The 26,647-nt window shown below is 39.8% G+C and overlaps 1 protein-coding gene across 6 annotated transcripts in view; it reads right to left on the bottom strand.

The window, feature by feature from the left end:
- The window catches only part of SCAPER (S-phase cyclin A associated protein in the ER), a 369,412-nt gene that overhangs the window by 24,322 nt on the left and 318,443 nt on the right, over positions 1-26,647 (bottom strand). For 4 of the 6 annotated variants that reach the window (XM_075132979.1, XM_048867925.2, XM_075132980.1 and 1 more), the window contains 2 exons: positions 11,329-11,566; positions 8,154-8,303 (listed from right to left, as the gene is read on the bottom strand). In XM_075132979.1, coding sequence (XP_074989080.1) covers positions 8,154-8,303; positions 11,329-11,566 — 388 coding nt within the window. Of the gene's footprint in view, positions 1-8,153; positions 8,304-11,328; positions 11,567-25,630; positions 26,068-26,647 lie in introns of those variants that run through there. The other 2 variants (XM_075132984.1, XM_075132981.1) reach the window with 2 other exon arrangements.

Raw genomic sequence — 26,647 nt, 5'->3', positions numbered from 1 at the left:
CTCTTCCCTGTTGTTGAAAGACTGATGCAGACAACAGTGGACACTGAGACTACAGTAGGGAAACAATGAAAATTATACACAGAAAGTGCTATCAAATGCACAACATAAACCACCTACAAAAATTAAAGCTTTTTTTTCTTTAAATTCTATTGGTGAAGTAATCTTAGTTGTTACCTGTAAAACAACGGGAAATTATTTTCAGACAAAATTGTGATTTTTAAGTTGACAAAGTCTTTTTAGACACTTGCTATGATACCTGATGCTTCTCTTAGCAGCAGTAACTTCAGTTGGCTCCTCTGGTAGAAATACTGTTTCAGAAGGAGCATGCTGCTTAGAGTTAACTGCTCCCTAGCTCCATTCCTTTTCCCTCACTCATGCAGTGGGTTTCCTTTGCTTTGAGTAAGGGAGAGAGTGAGGTACACTGGCTTTGCACTCCCTTCCATGGGTTAGAGGCCCTTTTGCCCCTTTATTCCACGTCTTTTCCTCTTTTGCATGCTGGCGAACAGCCAGGTACACAAGGTCCCCAGTAAACAAACATCCTCTTACACAGTTCTAAGAACTGGTATGTATGGAAAACTGATAGTAAATACTAGCTATATCGCGCCTGTCATAATTTAACACTTCAGAATAATAAAGGATGTCAGACACTATTGCTGAAATTTTCAAGGCAGTGCAGGGGATTTAGCCATACATTTTCCACTCAAGATAAATCCCCTGCACTACTATGAAAATCTCAACCTATGCTTGGAAAACATTATGAAGTAAAACTTGGCATAATTAACTTTTACAGTTATGCTTTGCTGCTTCTTCCTCAAGCTCCAGCTAATGCCAAGAAGTGTAAAATAGTAAATAAGTATCTACTAGCAAGTACCATTTCATGCCACAGAAACAATATATTTAATAACACAGTAATTGTGCTTTTTCAGTTACACAACTATTTAAATATTACAAATTTGCAAATATTAATTTAGGAAGATCATGGAAATGAAAGAATTTATCAGCAACTTTGATAAACATGACTGAACATATTCCCCACACATGCAACCAGTATTTGTGCCTGTAAATCACACAGCTAGATGTCAAAATAATCTCACAAAGGACTGGATTAAAAAAAATCAAATGCAAATTTTAAAGGTAGGTTGAGGTTCCTTTAAAAATTTGGGCTTGATTCTCATTTACACTAATGACAGGTTTCAGAGGAACAGCCGTGTTAGTCTGTATTCGCAAAAAGAAAAGGAGTACTTGTGGCACCTTAGAGACTAACCAATTTATTTGAGCATGAGCTTTCGTGAGCCACAGACGAAAGCTCATGCTCAAATAAATTGGTTAGTCTCTAAGGTGCCACAAGTACTCCTTTTCTATTTACACTAATGGCCACTTTACACCACTCTGACAATGTGAAGTGGCTTTAAAGTGAATGTAAATGACATTTAACACCATTTTACAATTTTATGGCCTTTTTGTTTTTTTTAACTTTATGTTAAATAGTTGAAACAAAGTGTTTACTCTTTGTTTCTTTTAGCATTATATTTATACCAGTGATATTACTGCTGTGTGACGTGTAATAGTTTTAAGAAAGGAGAAACTCCTCTATTGAAAAGTTCACTGGTCTTTTTTCATTTTCAAATTACAGTTGGTGTTATACTTGTACAAAAGTTTCTGTCAGTTTTGCATTAAAATTTCCACATTAAAAATGCTATTGCTGTGTCCTAGTAGGTAGATGACAATATTCAATGAAAACCGACCCTTTAATATATGCATTCCTATTTTCAACAGATGGTTTATTGTAATCCATCAATGTTATAAATTATATATGAATTTACAATAAAAACATTTTAAATCTAAATGACTTTTCTTGAGCCAATAAATGGGGAGTTTATACCCAGTGACCTAATAATATCATGCTTCAGATTGATAATTTAGAGGTATAAGGCTCTGTATCATATTGCCAATACCCAAAGTGAGTCAGACTTACACAAAAGCAGTTTAAATACATTGTTTGTGTTAATTCCTGTAAGTAATAAAACTAGATTTATGATAGAGGCACAACTAGATAGATGAACAGTGCAACTTCTTTTGGAGCCTTTTGATGCAAGATCATGGGTCTAAGGTCTTTAATTTGAAAAGATTTTCCAAATTAAGTATATTCCCTAACTATAATGAATATGCAAAGATTTTTATTCCCCAGACAGTAATGTGAAGGAAGCCAAATCATCTGTCATTTGTGTTAATTTAATTATCAGGCTACATTCAATTATCCAATATAAAATGCAAATGAAGTATATGGTTAACAGCACATACCAATTACGTTCATTATAATAATTAAATCAGACAAAGTAGAAAAGGGAATGAAAATGTAATAAAATACGAGAGGATTTTTTAATTAACAACAATATTTTAATTAGAAACTCTAATCCTATAGTAAGTAGATGATTGGCTTAATCAAAGATAGGGACATTATTTTTATTTTTATTATTATTTTGAGTGCATCTTTAGTATCATGGGACCTGTTTTCTTAAGTTAATAGACTAAATGGTGACAAATAAAGAGAACCAGTTTCACTGACCATACTTTATGCACAGCAGATGCCTAATAAAGCAATCTTACACTAGCGCATGATTACAGAATTCTTGTCCTGTAAAAATGCAAGCTGTCTAACCCTACAGTAAATAAAAGTTCACGTGCTGATACAAAACAGACAGTGCAGTTTATTCTCGACTAATGATGCTAAAGCATTTAACATATTAAAGGACTGTTTGCTTTTAAAATTTTTTTGTTTCATAACCCATTTATTTCATTCAGTGATAGCAGTGGCCCTGAAAAAAGCTTTATGAAGATTAGAACAGGATATGAAAAAACAATATTACCAATACAATAAATGTGGGCAATGTCAGAAAGTCATACTAATTTTAAAATAAACTTATCAAATATGCTCCAAACAAAAGAGAATCCCTTTATCCTGATCACTGCTTGCAGCGATCATTTGGTTGCACAGACCAAAAGTTATTTCGTTATTTAAATCAGGACTCCACTGTATTACTTTTCAAGAGACAATGTCAAGGTTGGCAGACCCAAAATATAACATACCTTACCAATAACATTCTTATTTGAAAATGTCCTCTGCTGAAAAATCTGTCCAACCTCTAAAATAGGGGCTGCCAAACTCTGAATAATAAGATCACTGCTTCTTTGTCCCACTCATCATACTGGGTTTTGTGTCTGTGCTTGTAGGCATACATGTGAATGTACACAGACACACTGTAATATACCACACTATTTGTCTGCCTTGTTCTTGTGAGTAAGCAGGTAATTGAAATTTACAAGAGATAATAAGGGACTAAGAATCTACAGAGGAAAAGACATGTTTAAACTACAAACAAACCACAACAAACATTTATTTGACTGCAGGAGCAATCAGAAGGCTGATATGAAATATCCCAGTCAATGGTCCCTTAAAATGTGCTTGATGAATATACAAACACAGTTACCAGGATATAAGGCAGAGGCGGACAAACTTTTTGGCCCAAGGGCCGCATCGGATTTTGGAACTTTTATGGAGGGCCTGTTAGGGGAGGCTGTGCCTCCCCAAACAGCCAGGTGTGACCTGCCTCCCCCTCCACCCCCCCCCCACTTCTCACCCCCTGATGCCGTCCTCCCCACCCCCAAACTCCTGCCCCATCCAACCCCCTCGTTCTCTGACAGCCCCGCACCCCAGGACCCCTGCCTCATCCACTCCCCCCTGCTCCCTGTCCTCTGACTGCCCCCCGTCGCCCCATCCAACCCCCCCTCCTTCCTGACTGCCCCCCCCGGGACTCCTGCCGCCATTCAAGCCCCTGTTCCCCGCCCTCTGACCGCCCCGACCTCTATCCACACCCTTGCCCCCTGACCACCACCCCCAAACCCCCCTGCCCCCTATCCACCCCCCCCCACTCCCTGTCCCCTTACCGCGCTGCCTGGAGCAATGGTGGCTGGCGGCGTTACAGCCGCGCCGCTTGGCTGGAGCCAGCCATGCCACTGCACAGCACAGACACTGGGTCAGGCCGGGCTCTGCAGCTGCACTGCCCCAGGAACTTGCAGCCCTGCCGCCCAGAGCACTGCGCCAGCAGCGCAGTGAGCTGAGGCTGCGGTGGAGGAGGAACAGTTGGGGAGGGGCCAGGGACTAGCCTCCCGGGCCAGAAGCTCAGGGCTGGGCAGGAGGGTCCCCTGGGCCGGATGTGGCCAGCGGGCCGTAGTCTGCCCACCTCTGATCGAAGGAATATTTGTCGTCTTCAGTGAAATCTGGGATACATGCTTTGACTTCTTGGAGCACAGAATCATAGAACTGGAACAGACCTTGAGAGGTCTTCTAGTCCCGTTCCCTGCACTCAAAGCAGGACTAAATATTATCTAGACCAGTGGTTCTCAAAGCTGGTCTGCCGCTCCTTCAGGGAAAGCCCCTAGCGCGCCGGACCAGTTTGTTTATCAGCCACGTCTGCAGGTTTGGCCGATCGCAGCTCCCACTGGCTGCGGTTCGCTGCTCCAGGCCAATGGGTGCTGCAGGAAGTGGCACGGGCCAAGTGACATGCTGGCCGCCCTTCCCACAGCCCCCATTGGCCTGGAGCGGCAAAACGCGGCCAGTGGGAGCCGCAATTGGCCGAACCTGAGGACGCGGCAGGTAAACAATCCGGTCCGGCCTGCCAGGGGCTTTCCCTGAATGAGCAGCGGGCTGGCTTTGAGAACCACTGATCTAGACCATCCCTGACAGGTGTTTGGCTAACCTGCCTTTAAATCTCCAATGACAGAGATTCCACAACCTTCCAAAGCAATTTATTCCAGTGCTTGACTACCCTGACAGTTAGAAAGTCTTTCCTAATGTCCAACCTAAACCACCCTTGCTACAATGTAAGCCCATTGCTTCTTGTCCTATCCTCAGAGGTTAATGAGAACAATTTTTGTCCCTCCTCCTTATAATAATCTTTTATGTACTTGAAAATCACTATCATCTCCCTGCTTAGTCTTCTCTTCTCCAGACTAAACAAAGCCAATTTTTTCAATCTTCTCTTATAAGGTAATGCTTTCTAGACCTTTAATCATTTTTGTTGCTCTTCTTTGGACTTTCTCCAATTTGTCCACATCTTTCCTGAAATGTGGTACCTAGAACTGGGCACAATACTCCAGCTGAAGTCTAATCAGCGCAGAGTAGAACAGAAGAATTACTTCTTGTGTCTTGCTTACAACACTCCAGCATCTTTAATGAGGCTAATGTTTACTGTTTTCGAGCATTTGTTATTTGGCTTCTGCTTCAGGAATATATTGATTTTTTTAAAACTAGCATTGCACAAATGTTAATGTAAAAACAGAAAGTTCAGGAACTTACATTATAGTGGTAATAAATGAGCCAGAAGCACTTCCTGTATCATGGAAGACATCACTTCATTACTGGGAACCACAGCACTACTAGTATATGAAAATAACAGTTGCACGCAAATCCCAGTGCCTGTTTGGTACCTGATTTTATTACTAGCTGGCCAGAGACAGTCTATGCTTAAACAGGGTAAAAGAGAAACTCAGTTATTGCCCTTATCCTCACAATACAGGCAGGTAACTTTCTGAAAAGGTGTTAAAGCCTAAAGGGTCCAACTTGAGGTAAAGAAATGCTCCTTATTTGAGCCTACATGAATGGTCCTACAGAAGGAAAGAGAAACAAGTTGACTCAGGGATCAGTTTTTTCTTTTTTTTTAGATTAGAACAGACCAGGAGGCATGACTATCTGTTTTCTCTAAGGAGCAAAATTTGACCGTTTAAAATACATGTGGATTTTAAAAAAATTAAATAACAAATTACCAGATTCTATGACATAAAAGCAAAACCTGTATCCCATCTAGTTGGAGATCTCATAAATATTACGCCACAGGCTGAAGGGTGGTTTTAAAAGGTGTGGGATCTTGGTAGTCTTCAACAAATTGTGAACAGGGTGAAAACATGTTTTTGCTTGAGAAAACTGATTTTTGAAAAAAAATTTGCAAAGCATTAAACGAAAATTGCCATTTTTATAAATGAAATGCTCACAAAATGACCCTTAATTTTGCACATCTCTAACAGAAATAAATAGTTTGAAGAAGTGACACCAAGCAGTCCACTATGTTATACTACCTCCACTGCCTGACCAGTACCGTGCTTATTTTAGCAAGGACCTAAAATTGTTTTATGTAGGTGAAGAAGTTATTATTAATCCTCAAATTTAATCCAGTTCAGAGGTAGTTCTACATTAGTGATGGCACATGACTTTAACCACAAGTGCAGATGCTGAAGATTTAGACGGACTGCAACATCACCAGCTGAGAATCATGCCCTCAGACAAACACATTTATGCACATACTTTATCTTTTGGCTACCTACTCCCCATAGCCATCTGCTAGGATGGCATTGTGCCTGCTTACAAGCTGGTGGACCTTTGCCCTAGGGCACAAAACTAAACAGCAATGGGCACTGTAGAGCACTACAACTGACATCTCTGGAAAGAGGTTCCTCTTCTGTGCTATTATTGGCACATTAACGGTGCATGTCCCTTTTCCAATGGATCACATCTGTTTATATTTGTGAGCCAAAAAAAGAATTCTTGGAGTAGAGAGAAAAGGAAGATGGAGTTCACTGGCACTTCTGTATACCAACAAGACTAGTTACACTGCAGTGGGAATCTGGAAAGCTCAGCAATACCACTCTGCTCTCAAAATGAACACATTACAAAAATACCACCTGCAGGCAGTCTGTGTGAAAGAGCAGTGTCTCCACAGGACTTTTCGATTTCTGCTTCAATGGAATCTAATCCTGATTCAAGTTCCAAAAGTTACTTAACATTAGCCCTGCAAAACACAGGACCATCCTTGGAGTCAGTTTTCTGAGGGATCAGTGCCAGGTAACTTTTGGATCCTGAATTAGGATTTGGCTTCACACGGTAGCCGGGCTGCAGCAGTTTCTCTGAAGCTGTGGCCAAAACCGCTGAAATTACATTTTTTACTGCATTGTCAGCCCTAAGATATTACAATGTTCAAATTGCAGTTGACAGCACTACCATCCTAGTTCAAAAGGTTTAAAAAAAAAACAAAAAAAAAAACTTATACCGACAAGTTGAAACATTCACTTACATCTGCTCTTCAATTTATGGAGGGGATTAAACTTCTAATTCTGAATAAAATAGTTTAACAGAAAAGGGGCAGAGCAGAAACAGACATAAAGGAGTAATAAGGCAAATGACAATGTAAAATACACTGTATAACTGAATAATATCAAAGGATGATGCAACATAATACAATTTCTATGTACACACACACAGTCAGGCCCAAGTATTCAAAACTAAAGAGCAAGGGCGAAGTTCTGCCCTGATTTACACTCTGGTATACCCCGACTCCAAATATCCTCAAAGTTTTACATCCTGATTATTTTGTAAGCAGTTCTTTCTAGTGTGTGAGTTCAGGGAGTCCATTATAGCTGTGGACTGCAGTGTCCAGGAAGTTGAAGGGGATTTCCAATGTTGTAATATCAGGTTATGTTTTGCAACTAAAACAGAATGTAAGAGTCATTCCCGCAGGAATCAGAGAGACCAGTGCACTATTAATATAATTTAGTACAAACAGTAAGGTTAAAATTAATAGCAGAATGAAGAACAAGGGATAAATTCTATTATCAGATATGCATGCACAGCTCTTATTGGCTTCCAGGAGATTTGCATTTGCATATATCTAAAGGTAGAATTTGGCCTTCTCTCTGGTACAAACGTTTATCCAACAGGAAAGGATAAAAGGAAAATATATGAACATAAAATATAACACCCTTGTGGACATGAAAAACATATTTGTCAACAGTCCTGTTTTGGCAGTGACCAGGCCTAATTATGGCTGGTCAGTGCTATGAGTATCTCAAGCACAGGAGTACCAACCATAAAAAATAAATAAATATCAAAAAGAAATGATGTCCCCCTTTGCATTCCTCATTTAGTCTTTTGTCCTAATACAAAACTTAGGCTCCTATCTTACAGATGCTTATGTATGTACATAAACTTACACACATGAGGAACCACATCAGCCTCAATGGCACTACTCACGTAATTAAGTATTTCAGAATCAGGGCCTAAACATGTGCACAATAATCCCAATCACATTTTCTGATTTCCTTACCTGATTATCTGGATGGTTGACTGTAAAATACCCAACACAAACAATGACTTCATGTAGCAGTTCTTCACAGGTATGCTGAGAACAGTACCACAGCAAAGAGCTGATAATATGACGGAATGCAAGGGAAAGTCCCTCAGCACCTACAATAGACTGACAGAAAACATGAAATCATAACCTAGCAATATATTATAGGGACTAACTGAAACAAATGAGAGGTGAAATTACAAAACACATACTCTTCAATGTTATCAGAAAGTATTCAAATAAGATTTTGGTTATACTTTTGATTGTATAATGGTTGTGGTAAAAAAATGCCAAATGAACCCCTGCCCCGCCCCCCTTAACTTTTTCAGCAACTTATCAGTAGGATGTTAATTAATAGGATAAATGCCACTGTAAATAAAACTGAATTTTAATTTTAAATGGGCAAAGAAAAATTTGGATTCTTCTCAGTTGGCATTCCGTTAGCATTAAGTAGCCAATTTCATTAAATATGGAGAACATGTTCCGGGAAAACTTAATACTAATAATAATTCTCAGTAATAAGCAAAGGAAAACAAATCATTCCCAATTTTTGCAAAAGAGCAAAATACATTTCTCATTAATATCTGTGTGTTCTGAACGGAAAAGAAAGATAAATAACAACGAATAACTTTTCAAACAAACACTTTCAAAAGTTGAAAACATCCAAAAGAAGACAACCATCAGCTGCAATTCTTTTTTGGGATACTTTCTGAAAGTAGGCAAATTGCTGTAGTGTGTCGATTCAGGAGAATTAGATTTTATCTGTGCAGCCTACAGCCTCTATTTAATAAACATGTCAAACAGACAGAGCGACAAAAGGGCAAAGGGGAAAACTGAAGCATAAGGAATGAGCATGACAGTCTACTAACTCTAATGAAACAACAGCACAGGCCTGTGGGAAAATATCTTTCATCTGAAAGTTTTTTCTTTCTTTCTGTGTGGACTATATGTACATAAATCTAAGTATGCTAGAGTTAGGTTTTACCGTAATCAAAATTCAGCCCAGAAAAATGGAATTTTTGTTTTAAAAAACCAGCAATGGATATCTTCCATCTCCATAGTTAATACCCCCAATAAGTTGTTATACTTTCAAGCTTCAAAACATAATATAGTATCTATTTGCTACTTTACATCATGTAGCAATATGTTTTTGGGTCCAGCCCTTACTTAATTAGTCATGTCATGCACACTGTGACCTAATGCTCTGTGTTTAACCTTCTCTGATAACAACAGGCCAAGGGGCACATGAGTTTGTGTATAAAAGTTAAACTAATTTTTCAAGGAAACTATGCTTCCTCTTTAGCCTGAATTAATAGTAATTCAGTATCCTGTGTATTGTTTCTCACTACCATCTTTCAATTGTTTGGACTGTCAAGTTAAATGACGTACACACCCATGAGCCAGGGGATTATCTGTGTTGATATTAATTCATACTGTGCCATACTGGACCTCTTCTTTTAATAAGAAAACTGTTCTATGGCCTTACTATTACATGATAAAATTATTCCTGAGAGCTAATAATCATCAGGCAGTACATAAACTATGATTTCTTTCTTTCCTACCTTATAGTCTGCTACAGTTCCTAAGTGTCAGGAGGGACAATAATAAGCGTTTTTAACATTAACTAAATAGTTAACATTAACAGATGGAGACAAATAGTTACTAAGAATGGAATAGTGATTCTGTCCATCAAAGCAATACTATGACCCCAATTCAGCAAAGCAGGTAAAGAAAATGCTTAATTGAACTGAAGCCCATCTCAGATTCACAGAGACAGTAATTGTTATACTGTACTTAATACAATCAGTTCTATAACACACGGCTCTACAAAGCATAAATGCACATGGTTGTGCACACAGATGCAGGATTTACATATGAAATAACTTATACTTTTTGGAAATTTGCCCCCCCCAACAGAGTGGCCTTAATTCTGCAACTGGATCTATGTGGATGAACGGGTCTTCCTGCACAGAACTAGTTGTTAGATTAGGGCTATTAGTTGTACTAAAACTAAAAATCAAGAAGTGGGAGTTGAGGGTGGATTATTCTGCATTCTTCACTCAGGCAAAACTCCTGCTGATTTCAGCACAGTGCAGACAGGAGCCTCCATGATGCACGATATGATTGGACAAATGTATCCATTATACATAAAAACTTCATTTGATATACTGCATGAGATTCATTGTTAGCAAAGCAGTTTTACAAAGCAATGTTATTTGCAATTTCACCTCACATTAATAAAAACTTTTACTCATTCATTTCTGGAATATTTTAATATTATTTTTTTCTTAAAGTGGAAAAGTTGTTAATTTGCATTATGGACTAATTGCCAGACAAATTTCTTCTTCCTTTTTTTAATGAAACCAATCTGAGATAGTTTTCCTACAAAAATGGTCTATTTTTGGGGCTTGAATAAGTCAAAAATGGGCAACACATGTATTTTATTTTACAAAATTAAAATTTCAAGAGAGATTTTGTCCCCACCTGCAAAACTAAAATGTTTTTTTCCTAAGGAATTTTAAAAGATAGTATTTTTCTAGCTGAGTTGTACCATCTTAAATTCAAGTACGTGGCAAGTCACACTTAAACACAGTGTGATCTAGAGATGCAGCCATCAACTCAAGGCACCTAAGCAGCTCACAGTATCATACAAATAAGCCATTTCCCATTCCAAAAACAAAAAAAAAATAGCTGTTTGTGGACCTTGACACATAAGGTTTGCAAGCTCGTAACACAGGCGATTAGATTTGATATATAACATACTGGTCACCCTCAAAATCAGTGGACCAAAATGGTAATGTTGTATATTCAGTTTAGTGTGTGTCTTCTGTATGTCTGCCTTATAATAAAAAAAATAGATTGCATTTATTATTTCCCATAGTTAGACAATGGAAATAACATTAACAAATAGCAATTCGATGCATGCAGAAATAAGAACAAAGAGTACTTACTTCCTTTGTGACTCTTCCTCAAGTTAATTTTAAATACAATTATATGTGTTTAGCTAAATTAAAAGAAAATGTACACAACAATATATAAGCGAAAACAACAAGGAGTCCCTGTGGCACCTTAGAGACTAACCAATGTATTTGGGCATAAGCTTTCGTATGTTCTAATTTTAATCATAAGTTAAAAAAGCAAAAATTGTTACCTGAAAAGCTGGCAAATCAAGAACTGCAAAGCTACTGAAGAAACGTAAACTCTGAATAGCAACCTGGATTGTGTTCTCTGTATAACTCTCTTTAGGACTTGCCATGTTTGGGTCTGAGATTGTGCCATGGAAAAGAATACAGTACAGCATATGCAAGACTCCAACTAGATCTGTAGTTTGAAGGACTGCAGTTAGTCCTGTGGGATCCTGATGTGTATTGTCAAATATGGTCCAGGACCTGCCAAAGAAACATTAAACTGTCTAAAACAAACCTACCACGAGAGCTAACATTTTTAATATGTCAAATGGAAGAAAACAAGTAAACAGTTAAATATGAAAAAATCTGATGTCTATATGATGTCAGGAAACCGTAGTATTTCCACAAAATGTTTGACAATATACCCTCATTTATATATAAAGTCTCTCTAGATAATTATACAGCTATCTTTAAGTATCTTTCTCCAAAGATATTGATCTCTGATTCCACTCCTAGGTTCCTACCAGTGTGATACCCGACAGGAACTCCATAACTTGAAAGTTATGACCACTTGAATCATAGTAGCTCCTTGCACATCTCTCATACATATATTTAGCTAACACCCCTATGCTCAAGGTCAGTTTCTTTATGACAATAGCTGGCAGAGGTGGAGGAGCTCCTTTGGGACCCTCACCACCATAACTGACAAAGAGACGGTGGCTGGAACAAATTGATATATTAAATAGCAACAAGATACCAGGATCAGATGATATTCATCTGAGAGTTCTGAAGGAATTTAAGAATGAAATGGGTGACCTGCAAACAAAAATATGCAGCCTCTTATTAAAATCAGCTACTATATTAGAAGACTGCAGGGTAGCAAAACCTAAGGAAAAAGGACAAACTAGTACAATTTGTGTAAAGGAAAACCATGCTTCTTCAATCTACCAGAATTTCTTGTGGATGCAAAAAATCTATGGTTAAAAGAAAATTGACAGTTTTAATTAATCTGAACTTTTAAACAAGCCTTTGACATCGCCCCTCATAAGAGTCTACTGAGGAAACTAAGTAGTCTTGGGGTGAAAGTTCTGCAATGACAAAGAGACAGAAAACAGAGAGTAGGAGTAAATGGTCGATTTTCAACAGGGCAAATGGTTAACAGTGAGTTTTCTCATTGATCTATATCAGAACTGGTGTTGTTTCACATACATAATAATGTGGAAAAGAGGGTGTAACAGTGAAGTGATAAAATCTGCAGGTGAAACAAATGTATTTAGGACAGTCATTATTAGAGAAGACTATGAAAACTCCAGAAGAGACCTAATGGACAGCAGGATGGTGGATGCGATTAAACACTGACAAATATAAGGTAATGCACATTGGAAGAGATTATTTGAACTACTTATACATGCTGCAGGGTTCTAAATTTAACCCCTAAGGAAAAGTACTGAGCCTTGCACTGAGAGAGCTCAGTGAAAACCTCTGTTTAATGTGCAGTGGCAGTCAAAACAACAATCCAATCCTAGGATGTAATAAAAAATAGTATTAACATATTATGTCATTACAAAAATTAATAGCAGTTCTTCACCTCGGATACTGTGGTCAGTTCTGGTCACCCAATCAAAAAATAAAAAGGATCAAATAGGGGGGTACATAGATGGGGATCTAAAATGATAGACACATGGGAGACTTCCACACTAAAAGAGATTGAAAAGATTAGTAAATTTACACATAATAGAGGACATACAAGAGATATATAAAACAATGAATGGTAGAGAAAAGGTAAATTGTGTAAGGGTACACTTATTTACCCTTTCTCATAATAAAACAAAAATGAAAATGAAAGTCAAGAAATTTCAATTAAAATGTATAAAAGGAAATACATTTTGATTCAACAAATAGTCAACCCATGGAACTCACTGTCACAAGAAATACAAGACCTCAGAAGGATTAAAAAAGGATTAGTTATTTATATGGATAACAACGTACTCACTGTCAGGAACTTCCCTCTGGACAGATTATTTCCTAATTGTCCATTAAGGGGATTCTAGAACCTTAATTAGAAGCATCTGGTACTGGTCACTGTCAAACACAGGATACCAGATTACATGAACCAGTGGTCTGATTTGGTATTGTGATTCCTTTGTCTTTAGGAGACTGCCAACAGGAGTGTCAGATAATAACATCTAAGATTAGTTTTTGTGATGTGGACATTTATCTACTAAGAAGTGGATTGAAACCACCACCTGATTTCATATGTGCCTCTGAACAACTGCCAGGCTTTCGGTCACCACCATCTTGTGCTGGTGCTTAACTGTTTACTAGTGAAGAACCAAAGTGAATAAGAAAGCACCAGGTTACAGATGGATATCCCTATATCAATGGGGGTTTGTGTTTATAATAGAAAATTATTGTTCCTTGGGTAGAAAAGGTGAATCCAAATTGGTAACAAATGCCCCCGCCTTCACTTTTGGGATTTTTCAACATACTTGTATAACTTTACTTGTGAAATCAACTCCTATATGTTGTACCTTTACTGCTCTTTCTTTTGTGGGATCTCGAAGCACATTAGAGTGTGAAATAAGGAGCTTATTAACAGAACTGTATTTAATCTTATTAGATGGATTTCACCTGATACTCATTTTTCTAATAAACATACCTCAAGATGTGGATGTAATTAAAAGCACAAACTCAAGACAACATAATAAAGCAGAGCTTGTAGCTGAAGAAAATGTAGGTCAATTTTTGTATTATTAAGCAGAAATAAATCATGGTGAGTTCTTAAAATTCTCTGGCAAAGACAATTTGTCATTATTGCTGGAAAACATATAGGGTATGATTATGGTTTTATAAGTAGGACTGTTTGTTTTGGTAATTTGTTATGTCAACTTAAAAGGATGCTAATTAAGATTTTAAGAATATGTATTTAACATACCTGATTAATCCATCTTAGTTATTATATATTACTTTTATATTTACCCTTCTATGACTGATTAATACACATTAAACTATTGAAAACAAACAAACAACACTTAGCCAGGGTCCCAAACATAAAGAAACAGCGCCATTGCAGTTATTTCCCTATAGAGTTCATTATACATTTGTTTCTGGGGAGCAAGTAGATTAGCTAATGCTATTTTTACTTTTATTTAGTCAGTCCTGGTGAGATTTTCTTAGAATATGTAAGGTGCAAACAGAGAGAGAGAGAAAGAGAAAGCAACTGAGCTGCAGTAAGTGGTATATACCCAGCTATAACCATCAGCTTTACAGGTAAGTTAAAATTAGGATGTACTAACTTTGATAATGTCCCTTTAAGCATACCCACAATAGAATGCATATTCCACATAGCTGTAGTATAGGTCAGTGCTTTAATATATTGGATATAGTATATATTACATAGCTATAATACAGTATATTGGAAATGGATCTTTTGAATAAGAAATGGGTTTTAGTTTCTAGTAGTTTGTTACTTTGCCTTGGCATATAGTTTTGTACATTTTACGTGGCAACGCTAGGCTTGGGTGGACAGCAGAAGTCAGGTGCAGAGATAGTGAGTGATGATAGATTATATGGCTGAGGGGTGGGCGGAACTAGTTGGTTCCCCTGCATGTTCATTTCCAGATATTCTATCTAATGTCTGAGTTATTTTTAAAGATGTAAAATTTGTGTGTAGAAAGTATAATGTCTGATGCTAGCTGGACTCTACTGAAACACATTGTTTTAGTGATAATTTTGGGCTGTGAACAAGCACTAAAGGTTTAAATCAGATAGGTGTGGGAGGTCCATTGGAGGGATCTCTTCTACCAGATCTTATGATGCGCATCAAAGTGGAGCTCCTCTCCACTTTGCATACTTGAGCAAGTCCAAAGGCGATGAGTGAGTGGGCAGTTATACCTGGGTGAGATACGGGGGAGTGGACAGTGAAAGGGAATGGTGGGGGAGGTTTTTTTTTTTCCATGTTCAAAATTTCAGGTGATTAAAATCTAGAAAATGTTGTGTGTTTTAAAATTTAACATGGATAAAAGACACTGACCCAGATTCTCCATTTAAAACAGCATAAAATGAATGCAAAGTGGGTGTAAATTGTTACTGTGACGTTGTACCCCATAATGCTTTATGGAAATATGCTTCTGAAAGTAAATATGACATAACTGGAATATGTTTTATTCTAGATATGCCATGTAACATCTTTGCAAACGTTATGATCTACTGGATATATTCATCCTATTTGTATGCAGGTATCATTTTTGTATTCGAAGTTATGAATATTGGCTATGTACTTGTTTAATTTTAAGTAGCCTCAGTGAAGTTGGAAGACTATTCTCAGTAAGTGCCCAATCAAGAAACACTTAAGCTAACAATGAACTTGGAGATGCCAATCCACATCTGAGCTTTCCTGGGAATGTGGCCTGGCTGGTAAGGGACTGAGTCATGCATGGACATGTGACTTGCCCATGTGACTCTAAAACTCCATCTTGGAGCTGGATTCTGGATAGGAGAGAGGAGGGGGTCTCCACCCACAAGAGAAAGTCTATTTAAGCCTCTGGGAGACCCCTCCATTTTGACTGCAGCTAGCTCAAGAGATAGCCTCTCCACCCCCAAAGGATACCTGAAAGAAACTGGAACAAAGGACAGTAACCACAGGGGTGTGAGTGATTGCTGGACCCAGACTAGAAGGAGGCTAATCTGTAAAAGAAGTTTACTGGAACATCTCTGAGGGTGAGAATTCATCTGTAATCATTTTCTTACTGTATTAGGTTTAGACTGGCATGTTTTATTTTATTTTGCTTGGTAATTCACTTTGTTCTGTATGTTATTACTTGGGACCACTTAAATTCTACTTTTTGTATTTAATAAAATCACTTTTTACTTTTTAATTAACCCCAAGTATGTATTAATACCCGGGGGGGGTGTGTGTGTGTGTGGGGAACAGCCATGCATACCTCTCTATCAGTATTATAGATGGTGAACAATTTATGAGTTTATCCTGTATAAGCTTCAGACAGGGTAAAATGGATTTATTTGGGGTTTGGACCCCATTGGGAGGCGTGCATCTGAGTGCTGGAGACAGGAGCACTTCTTAAACTGTTTTCAGTTAAGCCTGCAGTTTGTGGGATGTAGTTCAAACCTGGGTCTGTGTTTGTAGCAGGCTAGCGTGTCTGACACAACCAGGCAGGGGTCTGAAGTCCCAAGCTGCCAGGGAAAATGGGCTGAGAGGTAGTCCCAGCACATCAATTGGCAGTTCCCAAGGGGCTTTCTGTGATCCAACCCATCACAGTTACCCTTCTGATTTAGTAGCATTTTGCATCTATGTTGCCCTGGTGTAAATAAAAAGACAAAGTGTAGGTCAACAGAGGATCTGGCCCCATCCCTTACTCTTATTCTTTCTGTGTGCCCCCCTCATTCCATGTGTTTCCTTCTCATGTCCCTGCACCCACCCTACACATTTCCTCCATTTCCCTTCACCTCCTTCCATTCCTAGTCCCCTGAATCTCTCCTTTATTCCCATTTGCATGGCCTGGACAGTATACCTCCTCTCCCAGTGCCATACATCTCCTCCTCACTCCTCCCCAAAATAATTCATTCAAGATCAAACAGCATGGTTCCATGACAACAAGTCAGTTTCCTGCCAATTCATGTCCCTCCCTGTCCACTACCCCCTTCTCCACACTTCCTGCCCCCTTCACATTTTCCGCATCTATGCCTCAATCAGTACCTTTTGAGCATTCATTTATAAACCTTTTAAAATAATTTTAAACATTACTCTGTAGACACATTCAAACAGCTCTGTATGAGTGTATCACAGGCTATACCTGTAAATAAGAGGAAAGGTGGGGGGAAAAACAAGAAAATAAAAACTGTAGCCTATCATTAAGAAAACATGGACTTTGTTTAACCAGGGATGCAACTGTGGGCTGAGCCTTCAGTAGATGCACCATACAGAGGCATAGCCTGGAGAGAAAAAAGGCAAAGATGACCACCCTGATTATCAGTTGGTCAGGGACCAACATGGACCACAGATACGGCAACCTCTCTTGTGCAGTTGATGGGTTGCTCTGCAACCCAAATCTCTGTAGCGCTCTCCGCTATGCCCTGCCCCTGGCAGGACCCCTATAGTGAGGCTTGGAAGGGGCCTGTGCAGGGCCGTTCTTAGCTGTCTTACACAGCGCTTAAATCAGGGAAATTCTCTCCCAGCCAGGGGTAAGAGGTTGTGAGGGGGTTTTACAACCTCTGTATGTTGCCATAACAACATACTGGGGCTGCAGTGGGAGGCAGAACCCCTCTCTAGAATATACATTTCCTTTTTTAATTATTTGTAGCAGGGTGGATTTGATTTAAACCAAATCGATTTAAATCATGATTTAAACCACTAGTCAGGAAGACTCAATTTAATCATGGATTTCTACAAAAAGTGCATTCTTGTTGGTTGTTATACTCTTAATACATATTTTTCACAAATCAGAGATAGATGTAGGTTTCATTTTTAGAAGGTACACATTATTCATTTTTAAAATGATTTATTTTGAAACCTTTTCAGATTAGTTTTATAGCTATATCAGAAAATGAATGACTGGTTATTTCATTTACTAAAGGTAACTCAAGCAGCTATTTATGAAGTCATTGGGAGGTGAACTATCTCCAATTCAACAGGTTAATCACTAATATTTGGAGGATTTTCTTGCCAAGCTGTATTAGGAGGATAACATCAGCAGACAGACATTTAAATTGTTTTATTTAACTAAAACAACAACGTATGTATTCTGGATTTCTCTCTTCAACAGCAAACATAGAATATTTTAACAAAACAGGCATATGAATTTTTGAATTTAGTTAAACATTCAAGTTTTTAAAAATCAGGTTTGTTTTTGTTAAAACTGTTTTTAACTAAAATAGTTAAATGAAATATATTTTTTTAAAAAAAACCCAAAATTAAATAGACTATGTCAGCCAGGTCAACACAAGAAACTTAAAATATTGGCTTCTGCAGCTAACTCAGTCATCTTCACCTTCATTTTTCTGTTTGTTTTTAATCTGGAAAAGACAAAACAAATTTTCCTGCTTTTTCAGGTCCCAAAGGATTTCTCAATTTGGAATGAATTAGTCCAAAGGAAGAAAATAGTCTTTCTACACTGGCAGAAGAAGCTACTGCTGTTAAAAGTGAGATTACCACTTCAATTGTCTCTGAATCCAAGTGCTTAAGTGATTTCCACCAGTTCACTGGTGTAACTTTCTTTAAAACATCATCAGCAAACAGATATTTCTTGACTGGTTCACCCTTAGCTCTGAAGTTTATTATAGTCGGCATTATGGAGGGATGATTGCTGGATGTCCATGTCATAGCCAACTCCTCTTCTTCAGCAGTTAAGGTTTGACCCTGGTACTGAGTATTGTGACTATTTGGAAGAAAATGAGCTGGAGATAGTGCTTATCCCATTCGTTTTTTTAATGCTTGTAATTTAAGTCTGTCATTGCATATTTCTCTTTTTAAGATCTCACTCTGTTCCTTCAAAATTTCAACAGCGTCAGCAATAAAACAGCTATTTCCCTGCATTTTGTTCAAGGCTACAGAAATAGGCTTAAGGATACTCAGTATGTGTTCAACATTTCCCTTAAGCCCAATTTTGAGAACTTTGGCTGTGACAGTGACATCTATTTTTTCACAATTTTGTTCACAAATTGTCATCAGATATAGTGCTCAAAACAGTCCACCACTGAGTTCCATCGCACATCTTGTGGGAGAGTTAGCTTGGTTCCTCCCACTTTTTTCAGAGCAGTTGCTGCAAAGTGGTTGTTACAGCAGTATTTTTCAATTTCAACAACATTAGCCTTTACTTCTGGAATACTGAAGTCTTTGGCTAGGAGGTGCATCAAATGAGCACTGCAACCATATGTTATTAGCTTGGGACTCTCTTCACTCTTTTCTAAATAACTTCTCATCTTGGATACATTTTTAGCATTGTCTGTGACTAAGCTGCATACTATATATTTGAATTCTTTTTCACCGTTTTTTGTTTTACTGCTACTTCTTGTAAGTATTCTGCTGTGTGTTCGTTTCCTGATGTATCAATAGTTTCTGTAAGGAAGACATTCCCTTCTTCTGTTGTCACACAAGCACATACAACAGGATCATTGTGGACATTGCCATCAAGACTCAGGTTAACAATTTTACCCTCTAGAGCTTTTGCACACTGCTCAATTCTCTTTCACACACTTTATCCAGCAATTTGCCTGTGACATCTGCTCTGTTAGGTGGACTATATCCTGGTCTTAATGACTGAATCATGTTAATGAAGTGTGGGTTCTCAATCATATGGAAAGGAGAGTTTGTTGCGTAAACAAACCAGGCAATTTTTTCATCAATTACCTCTTTTTGTAATCTGCTGGTTCTTATCACAAATTTATCTATGGTTGTTTCTGGATGATGGAGATTTTTTTTTCTTTTTGCTACAGGTGATATATTGTGGCTATGTGACATACATGATGTGACTGAAACACTATCATTGGCAGATAACTCTGAAACTATAGAAAATGATGGTGATCTTGAAGGTGGATAGTCTTCAGAATCCTATATGTTGAGGATGGATTCTCCTAAACAAAACAAGTCAATGCAGTTATTTAATTATTATTACCATACTGCTCATTTAGTATTACTCATTGCATTCACTGACACTCAGAACTACTTTAAAGGTGAAATTGTAAAAGAAAGATCTGCCTATTTCAGTTATTTATTTTTTTATCACAACTGCATTTAAAATGGCAGTACCATAGAGTAACAACTATACTTTTTGCTCAAACATGAGAATTCAAGAATAGTCCAGAAGGAAAAGAGGCAGTCCTTAAGAAAGAAGTATGAAATAAAAAAGTTTACCAACCTGAAGATCCTGCATGTTCAGACATGTTCCTTTCATCATCTTCAACACAGCTTCCTCCCGAGAAGGAACATTTCTCATGATGTTGTCTCATTCAGGCAACCATACCTTCCATTTCTTTGTTGCACTGTTTGCATTTTGCATACATGCCTGTCTTACCCATAGGTAGAGGAACGTCATTAAAATAGTCCCAAACTGGGTCTCTTTTACAGCCTGCAGCCATTATAGGTTTTCCCTTCTAGTGAGAGAATGGTATGGTAGATCTCAAATCAATGAAGGCTACACTCAGAAAGACCGCAAGACTTCTGGAATATGGCTGCTCAAACAGTTTCACTTTTGTTTCTACTCCCTGTCCTGCCCTTCTCACATTTACTTCCAGATTTCTTCTCTTTGTCCAGATCTATTCCACCCTCAACAATCTTCTGTTCACTGAACTTTTTGAAACTTTGCACTTTTAGAGAGATGTAAGGGATTGACTCTGCGTACACAAATTTGCAGAGGGACAATAGGGTTGAGGTCTGTTATTTCTCACCTCTCTATATTATTTATTTATTTAAAAATGTTTTTGCTGTTAAGAAGCATGTTATCTCTGGAGACTCAAATCCACAGTTTGAGAACTGCAAAACTAAGCATTTCTGATGGTTGTCTTCTAGACTGAACACTGAGTCCCATTGGTAAAATAGATTAACTTAATAATCTATACAGAAGCCCCTGGAACTCCATAAAATTGGGTTCCTAATCTATGAACTATTGGAACTCATTTAAAAAACTTTTTTTAAACATTACATGAATATATTGTCTCATGCTATAGAATTAGAATTTATAATCCCTATTCCATGATGAGATATCTTTGAGCTAAAATGTATCGTAATTAAAACTCTCTTTAGATAGGTTTTTTCCTCAAAAAGCATTTTATCAAAAAATTCCGATTTAAATAAAAAAAATCAGATTTTTTTTTTATTTTTTAAAAAGAAATCATTGATTTTTATCCACCGTGATTTGTAGCATGGGCTAAGATGTGGCATGTGAAATTTCAGGGGGATTGCTTAGGGTGTACAGACTCTGAACATTAGGTTTATAATGGAAAGAAAACTTTCATTGTAATACGATCATACTATACATGGAGCAGGTACTGCTGATCAACAATAGCAGGTAGTTTTACACCAACAGGCTGATGACTCTCGAGAGTTATTCCAGCAGATTCTGGCCTTACGATAGGCTGACCTCGGAAAGTTCAGCATGATACAAAAGCCAAAACTTTGTCTCTGTGGCTAGCACTTGTGCTGTGAAACCCGTGAGAAAGATTTCATACAGGAGTTCATGCAAATGAGCTGGCTACCTCCTGCACTCTGCTAGTTCCAATTCTCAGGATTGTCTCTCTCCAATGGGAGCTGTGCAGTCTGTAGGAGTCACTAGACCTTAGCTTTGGAATGACTTCCCAGTGTGACCTTCAGTAGAGAGATGGACTGGTTCTGCCTTCCAGGTAATCTTAGGGTCGGATGACCTTTTTCTTCATTGCCCTGGCTGACCTCTGAAACTGCCAAACAGGGAGTCTTGCTTAGTGCTTTTAATCCTTAAATATCATTTCTTAGTTGACTGAAGTCGAGTCGGCCAGGGAAGGAAATGTTACTCATCCTGTGCAGTAACTGTAGTTCTTCGGGATGTGTCCCCCTATAGGTGCACCACTTGAGGTGCATACATGTCTCTTGAGCCCTTAATTGGAGATTTCTAGCTATCAGTGCTCATTTGGCCTGTGCACGCACCCTATGCCTTCTCGCGGCAGACATATAGGCGTTCGTGGGCGAACTGCCCTTTGTTTCTTCTCTACTCAGTCATTTCCTAGGGAACAACTGAAGTAGAGGATAAGGAGGGCAGGTGGTAGAGCACCCATCTCAAAGAACTACAGTTACTGCACAGGATAACATTTCTTCCTTCTTCGAGTAGTGTCTTTATAGGTACTCCACTTCAGGTGACTCCCAAGCAGTATTCCTAGGAGGAGGAGGGAGCTTCAGAACAAGATCCACAGCTGAAGATGGCTCTGCTGTACTAAGTACTGCATCAGATCTAATGGCACAGAGCAGGGAGTAATGCTTTGAAAATGTATGGACGGAAGACCAGATAGTAGCTCTACATATCTCAGATACTTGGCCATTCTTCAAAAATGCAGCACATGCCACTTGTGATCTGGTTGAATGCATGTTGAAATTGATAAAGTTATATTTGGCAAGGACTGCATGATAGTTTGCAATCTCAACCTGCAGGGTTGTGGATGCCTAATGCTTTTGTCCAAAGAGATCCAGTCGCTTTTGGTCCTTGTCATGGGGGTAGTTCTCAAAAAGTGCTGCTTATACCGTTCATTCAGAGCCATCCACCACAAGGGAGTTAGGAGAGGGAGGGGAAAATAAAAAGTCAGAGTCCATATGGGGCACGTAGTACTTCTTGTCTGCCCTTTTGCGCATTGGTGGAATAGTGGCCGGTGTGTGCCATACTGTCTTAAGTGGATCTGGAGAGCCTCATTAATAGGCAGCGCCACTCTGGAGAGTGTTGCTGACTGCAAAATATCTGGTGGCCTGTGCTGATGATCTTTGACCTCCTCCAGAGGGATCTGTAGAGTGTTAGCCACCCTTCTAATGAGGTCCTGGAATTGTCTGTACTCGTCGGTGACAGAAGGAGTGGGAGGCATGACTGCCAATGATGATGAAATGGGAGTTTCAGGGGTGAATTCCTCATCTGATCTAGCCTCCAGCTCCTCAAACATCTCCTCCTGCTGTGAAAGAATAGAGGGAGGATGCGAAACCCCAGTCTCCCTAAAGTGATGGTACCGGTGGTCTGCTGAATTCCTGCTTTTAGGTTGCCCAGGGGTCCCAATATGGCCACTTTGTGGGGGGAGGGGTCTATAAGGGAGCAGGGGTGCATACAGAGTTGGTCCTTGACAAGCCTCGAAGTTCTCCCTGCGCGAAAGATTCCGAAAGGGGTATGTAGGAGAACCCCTAACAGAAATTGAGGAAAGTGACAGGGAGCCCTCTTCTTCTTTTTCCACATCCTCCCATTGTAGTTGGAGGGGCAGTCAATGAGAATGTAAGAGAGTCCTGTGCCACAGAGTGGCCACTTAGAGACCGAGGTCTCAGTACCATGAACTGCTCTGTACCTGACAGCAAGGGGGACTCTGGTTCATCCAAGATAGAGCAATCCTTGAGTATCTGAACTCCTGCAGTACAAGAAAGAACCCTGGTACACACACTGTAGCTGAGGTTGCCAGGACTGGAACAAATGGTACCAGTACCGACGAGCGTACCGCAGGCTTTGTCAAGCGCCAATGCTTTCTCTGTACTGAGGGTACCACTTGTACAGACATCCCCGGCTGAGCTGCTTGCATCAGTACCGATGGTTGGGTTCATGGTTGACCGAGATGCTTCAGTGCTGATGACGGGGCCGAGCTCGATGGTACCTTGTGTTTACTCTCCTTACTAGCAGAGGGCATGGGCATCCTATTGGAGTTGTGCTTCCTCTCCTTGGAGCTTCGGGTCTTTATGGGCCTGCTGGTACTGGAGGAAGAGTCTGTGGCCTCAACGGTGCCCTGGAAGACTAGGGATGTAAATATTGTTTAAAAAGTTAACCATTTAAAGGATTAAAATATGTCGTTAAATTAAGCGGTTGGGGCCAATCCTGCCAGCTGGCGCGGCTGGGGTGCCTCATGCCAGGGCTGGCACAGGGCTGCTGGGGCCAGCCTGCCCACGGTTAACCGTTAAGACTAATGCTTACCGGTTTATCTTTTACATCCCTATCGGAGACCAAGAACCTTGATGGGGACCTGGTCTTTTTTGGAGCTGGCTCCTTAGATATAGTCTGTGTTCCTCTTTTCGGTAGTCTTCCTAGAGTGCTCCAAAGGCTTTCCTTTCTTAGGAGAAGCATACCCTGAGGTTGATGGGCTGCTAGATCTGTCAGGGATAGATGTGGGGCGAGTGTCATCTCCTGACCTGGCTCAGAGGGTGTTTGCAGGTTCCATAGCCAACAGTTTGAGCTTTAATTCCCTGTTCTTCTGAGCCCTGGACTTAAGGGTTAAACAAAAGATGCACTCTAGGAGATGCGGGACTCACTCCCCCAGGCAATGGACTCACTTGGAGTGTCTGTGGTTCACTGCTATAGCCTCCTGGCAAGAGAGGCAATGTTTGAAGCCTGGCAAGCCAGACATAGCCTGTCAGGAGGATAAGTCTCCCAAAGCAAAAGAGAGGGAAATCAGTCCTTCCATCTAAACTAACAACTACACTAACACTAACAACAACCCTAACTAACTAACTTTGATAGAAAAAGGGGATAAAGCGAAAGACTAAGAATGCTCTAGGTGAACATACTGGTGTTTCATCTTGGGCCAAGGCGGTAGAGAAGGAACAGAAAGTGGTTTGCCTGGGCACCCCTATATAACCTTGGTGTCCACCACAAGGAGGCATACAGCGCACATGAGGCTGATCAGACACTGCTAGCTAGAAATCTCTGATCACTGGCTCAAGAGGTGCATGTGCACCTGAAGTGGAGCATCCATAGGGATACTACTCAAAGAAGAACCTGCTCCCACATTAGCATATCAGGGGACTCACCCAGCATACTCAGTAAGGCCTTCAATGTCATTCCCTTAAGTCTGTTTATTATAGAGCAAGAAGTCTAAGCTTCTACTGTTGTGAAGGGGGCTAAATGTAAAATTCTTAATGCAGCATTTAGCAGCTGTTAGAGAGGTACTTCCCCTTGGAACTGAAATTTGCGCCTGCAGCTGTACAGATAAAGTATTCCTAAAGCTTATTTTCTATTGGATCAAGTTCTAAGATGGAGAATAACGTAGTTGCTGACCTCACATGGGAAATTTCTGCCAATATCAACAGTTATTTTCCAGTTCACAGCTGTTTTGTAGCAGTGATAATTTTGGAATTCTGGGAGTGTATTCAAAAGAATATGTCTGTGTGCAGTATATCATTGCACAATTTAACTTGCAAGCTATTTTTAAATAAATGCCCCGTTTCTTAAGTCTTAATCTCCCCACTCCTCCAGAGTCATAAAGGATCCCATCACAGAAGAATTAGTGTACTTCTCTAGTGGAGGAAATGTTAGGAACTAGAGCGGGGGGGGGGGTAAATCTTATACACCAGTGGTTCTCAAAGCCAGTCTGCCGCTTGTTCAGGGAAAGCCCCTGGCACACGGGACCGGTTTGTTCACCTGCCGCGTAGGCAGATTCAGCCGATCGCGGCTCCCACTGGCCGCGGTTCGCCACTCCAGGCCAATGGGAGCTGCTGGAAGTGGCGGCCAGTACTGCGCCACTTCCCGCAGCCCCCATTGGCCTGGAGCTACGAACCACGGCTAGTGGGAGCCGCAATCGGCCGAACCTGCGGACGCGGCAGATAAACAAACCAGTCCGGTGCGCCAGGGGCTTTCCCTAAACAAGCGGCGGACCGGCTTTGAGAACCACTGTTCTACACTACAGAAATACAAGGTCTGCGTGGGCTCTTCAGGTGGCTGAGAGAAATCATGCTGTAGGTGCTGGGCAGGGACACAGCCTGTGGATCCACTGCTTGTAAGATTCTCTATTCCTTGGGAGTAAAGGGAAAGGGGAAGCAGAGGGAGATGCAAGGGCCATCAATGTTATTCCAGCCCTTAAGTTGGAATAGTGGCTTCAAATCGGCTCTACTCCTGCTCCCTGGCCTCCAAGGAGTTCTCTCCCACTTGGAATTCCCTAATGTACAGCTGAATTACTTGTTCTGGCAACTGGAGGCAGGATTTAGGCTGCAGGTACAACTTGATAGATGATCTTTTAGGTATTTAAATTTGCATGATGATTGCTCAGAAGAACCACTGATGCTCAGTTGATCAGATCATACGTGTCAAGAATAATTTTCTCTGAAACTGCTGTAAGAGAACAAAGCTTATTTTAATACTCTTCTATTTAAACTTGGAGAGTGGTCAGTTTAGATGAGCTATTACCAGCAGGAGAGTGAGTTTGTGTGTGTATGGGGGTGAGGGGGATGTGAGAAAACCTGGATTTATGCAGGAAATAGCTCGACTTGATTATGTAAAGAGTTGTCACTTTGGATGGGCTAGCACCAGCAGGAGAGTGAATTTGTGTGGGGGGGTGGAGGGTGAGAAAACCTGGATTTGTGCTGGAAATGGCCCACCTGATGATCACTTTAGATAAGCTATTACCAGCAGGACAGTGGGGTGGGAGGAGGTATTGTTTCATATTCTCTGTGTATATATAAAGTCTGCTGCAGTTTCCACGGTATGCATCTGATGAAGTGAGCTGTAGCTCACGAAAGCTCATGCTCAAATACATTGGTTAGTCTCTAAGGTGCCACAAGTACTCCTTTTCTTTTTGCGAATACAGACTAACACGGCTGTTACTCTGAAACATCCCATGACTGATGTTACTGAAAATAAGCCTAAATTACGAAATATTTTTCCTTTGCCACCAGGATATTAGTGCCCTAGT

Source organism: Caretta caretta, chromosome 10 (assembly GCF_965140235.1).
Source record: "Caretta caretta isolate rCarCar2 chromosome 10, rCarCar1.hap1, whole genome shotgun sequence".
Taxonomy (NCBI): domain Eukaryota; kingdom Metazoa; phylum Chordata; order Testudines; family Cheloniidae; genus Caretta; species Caretta caretta.
The sequence above is the reverse complement of the archived record's forward strand: the minus strand, read 5'-3'. Positions and strand labels throughout refer to the sequence as shown.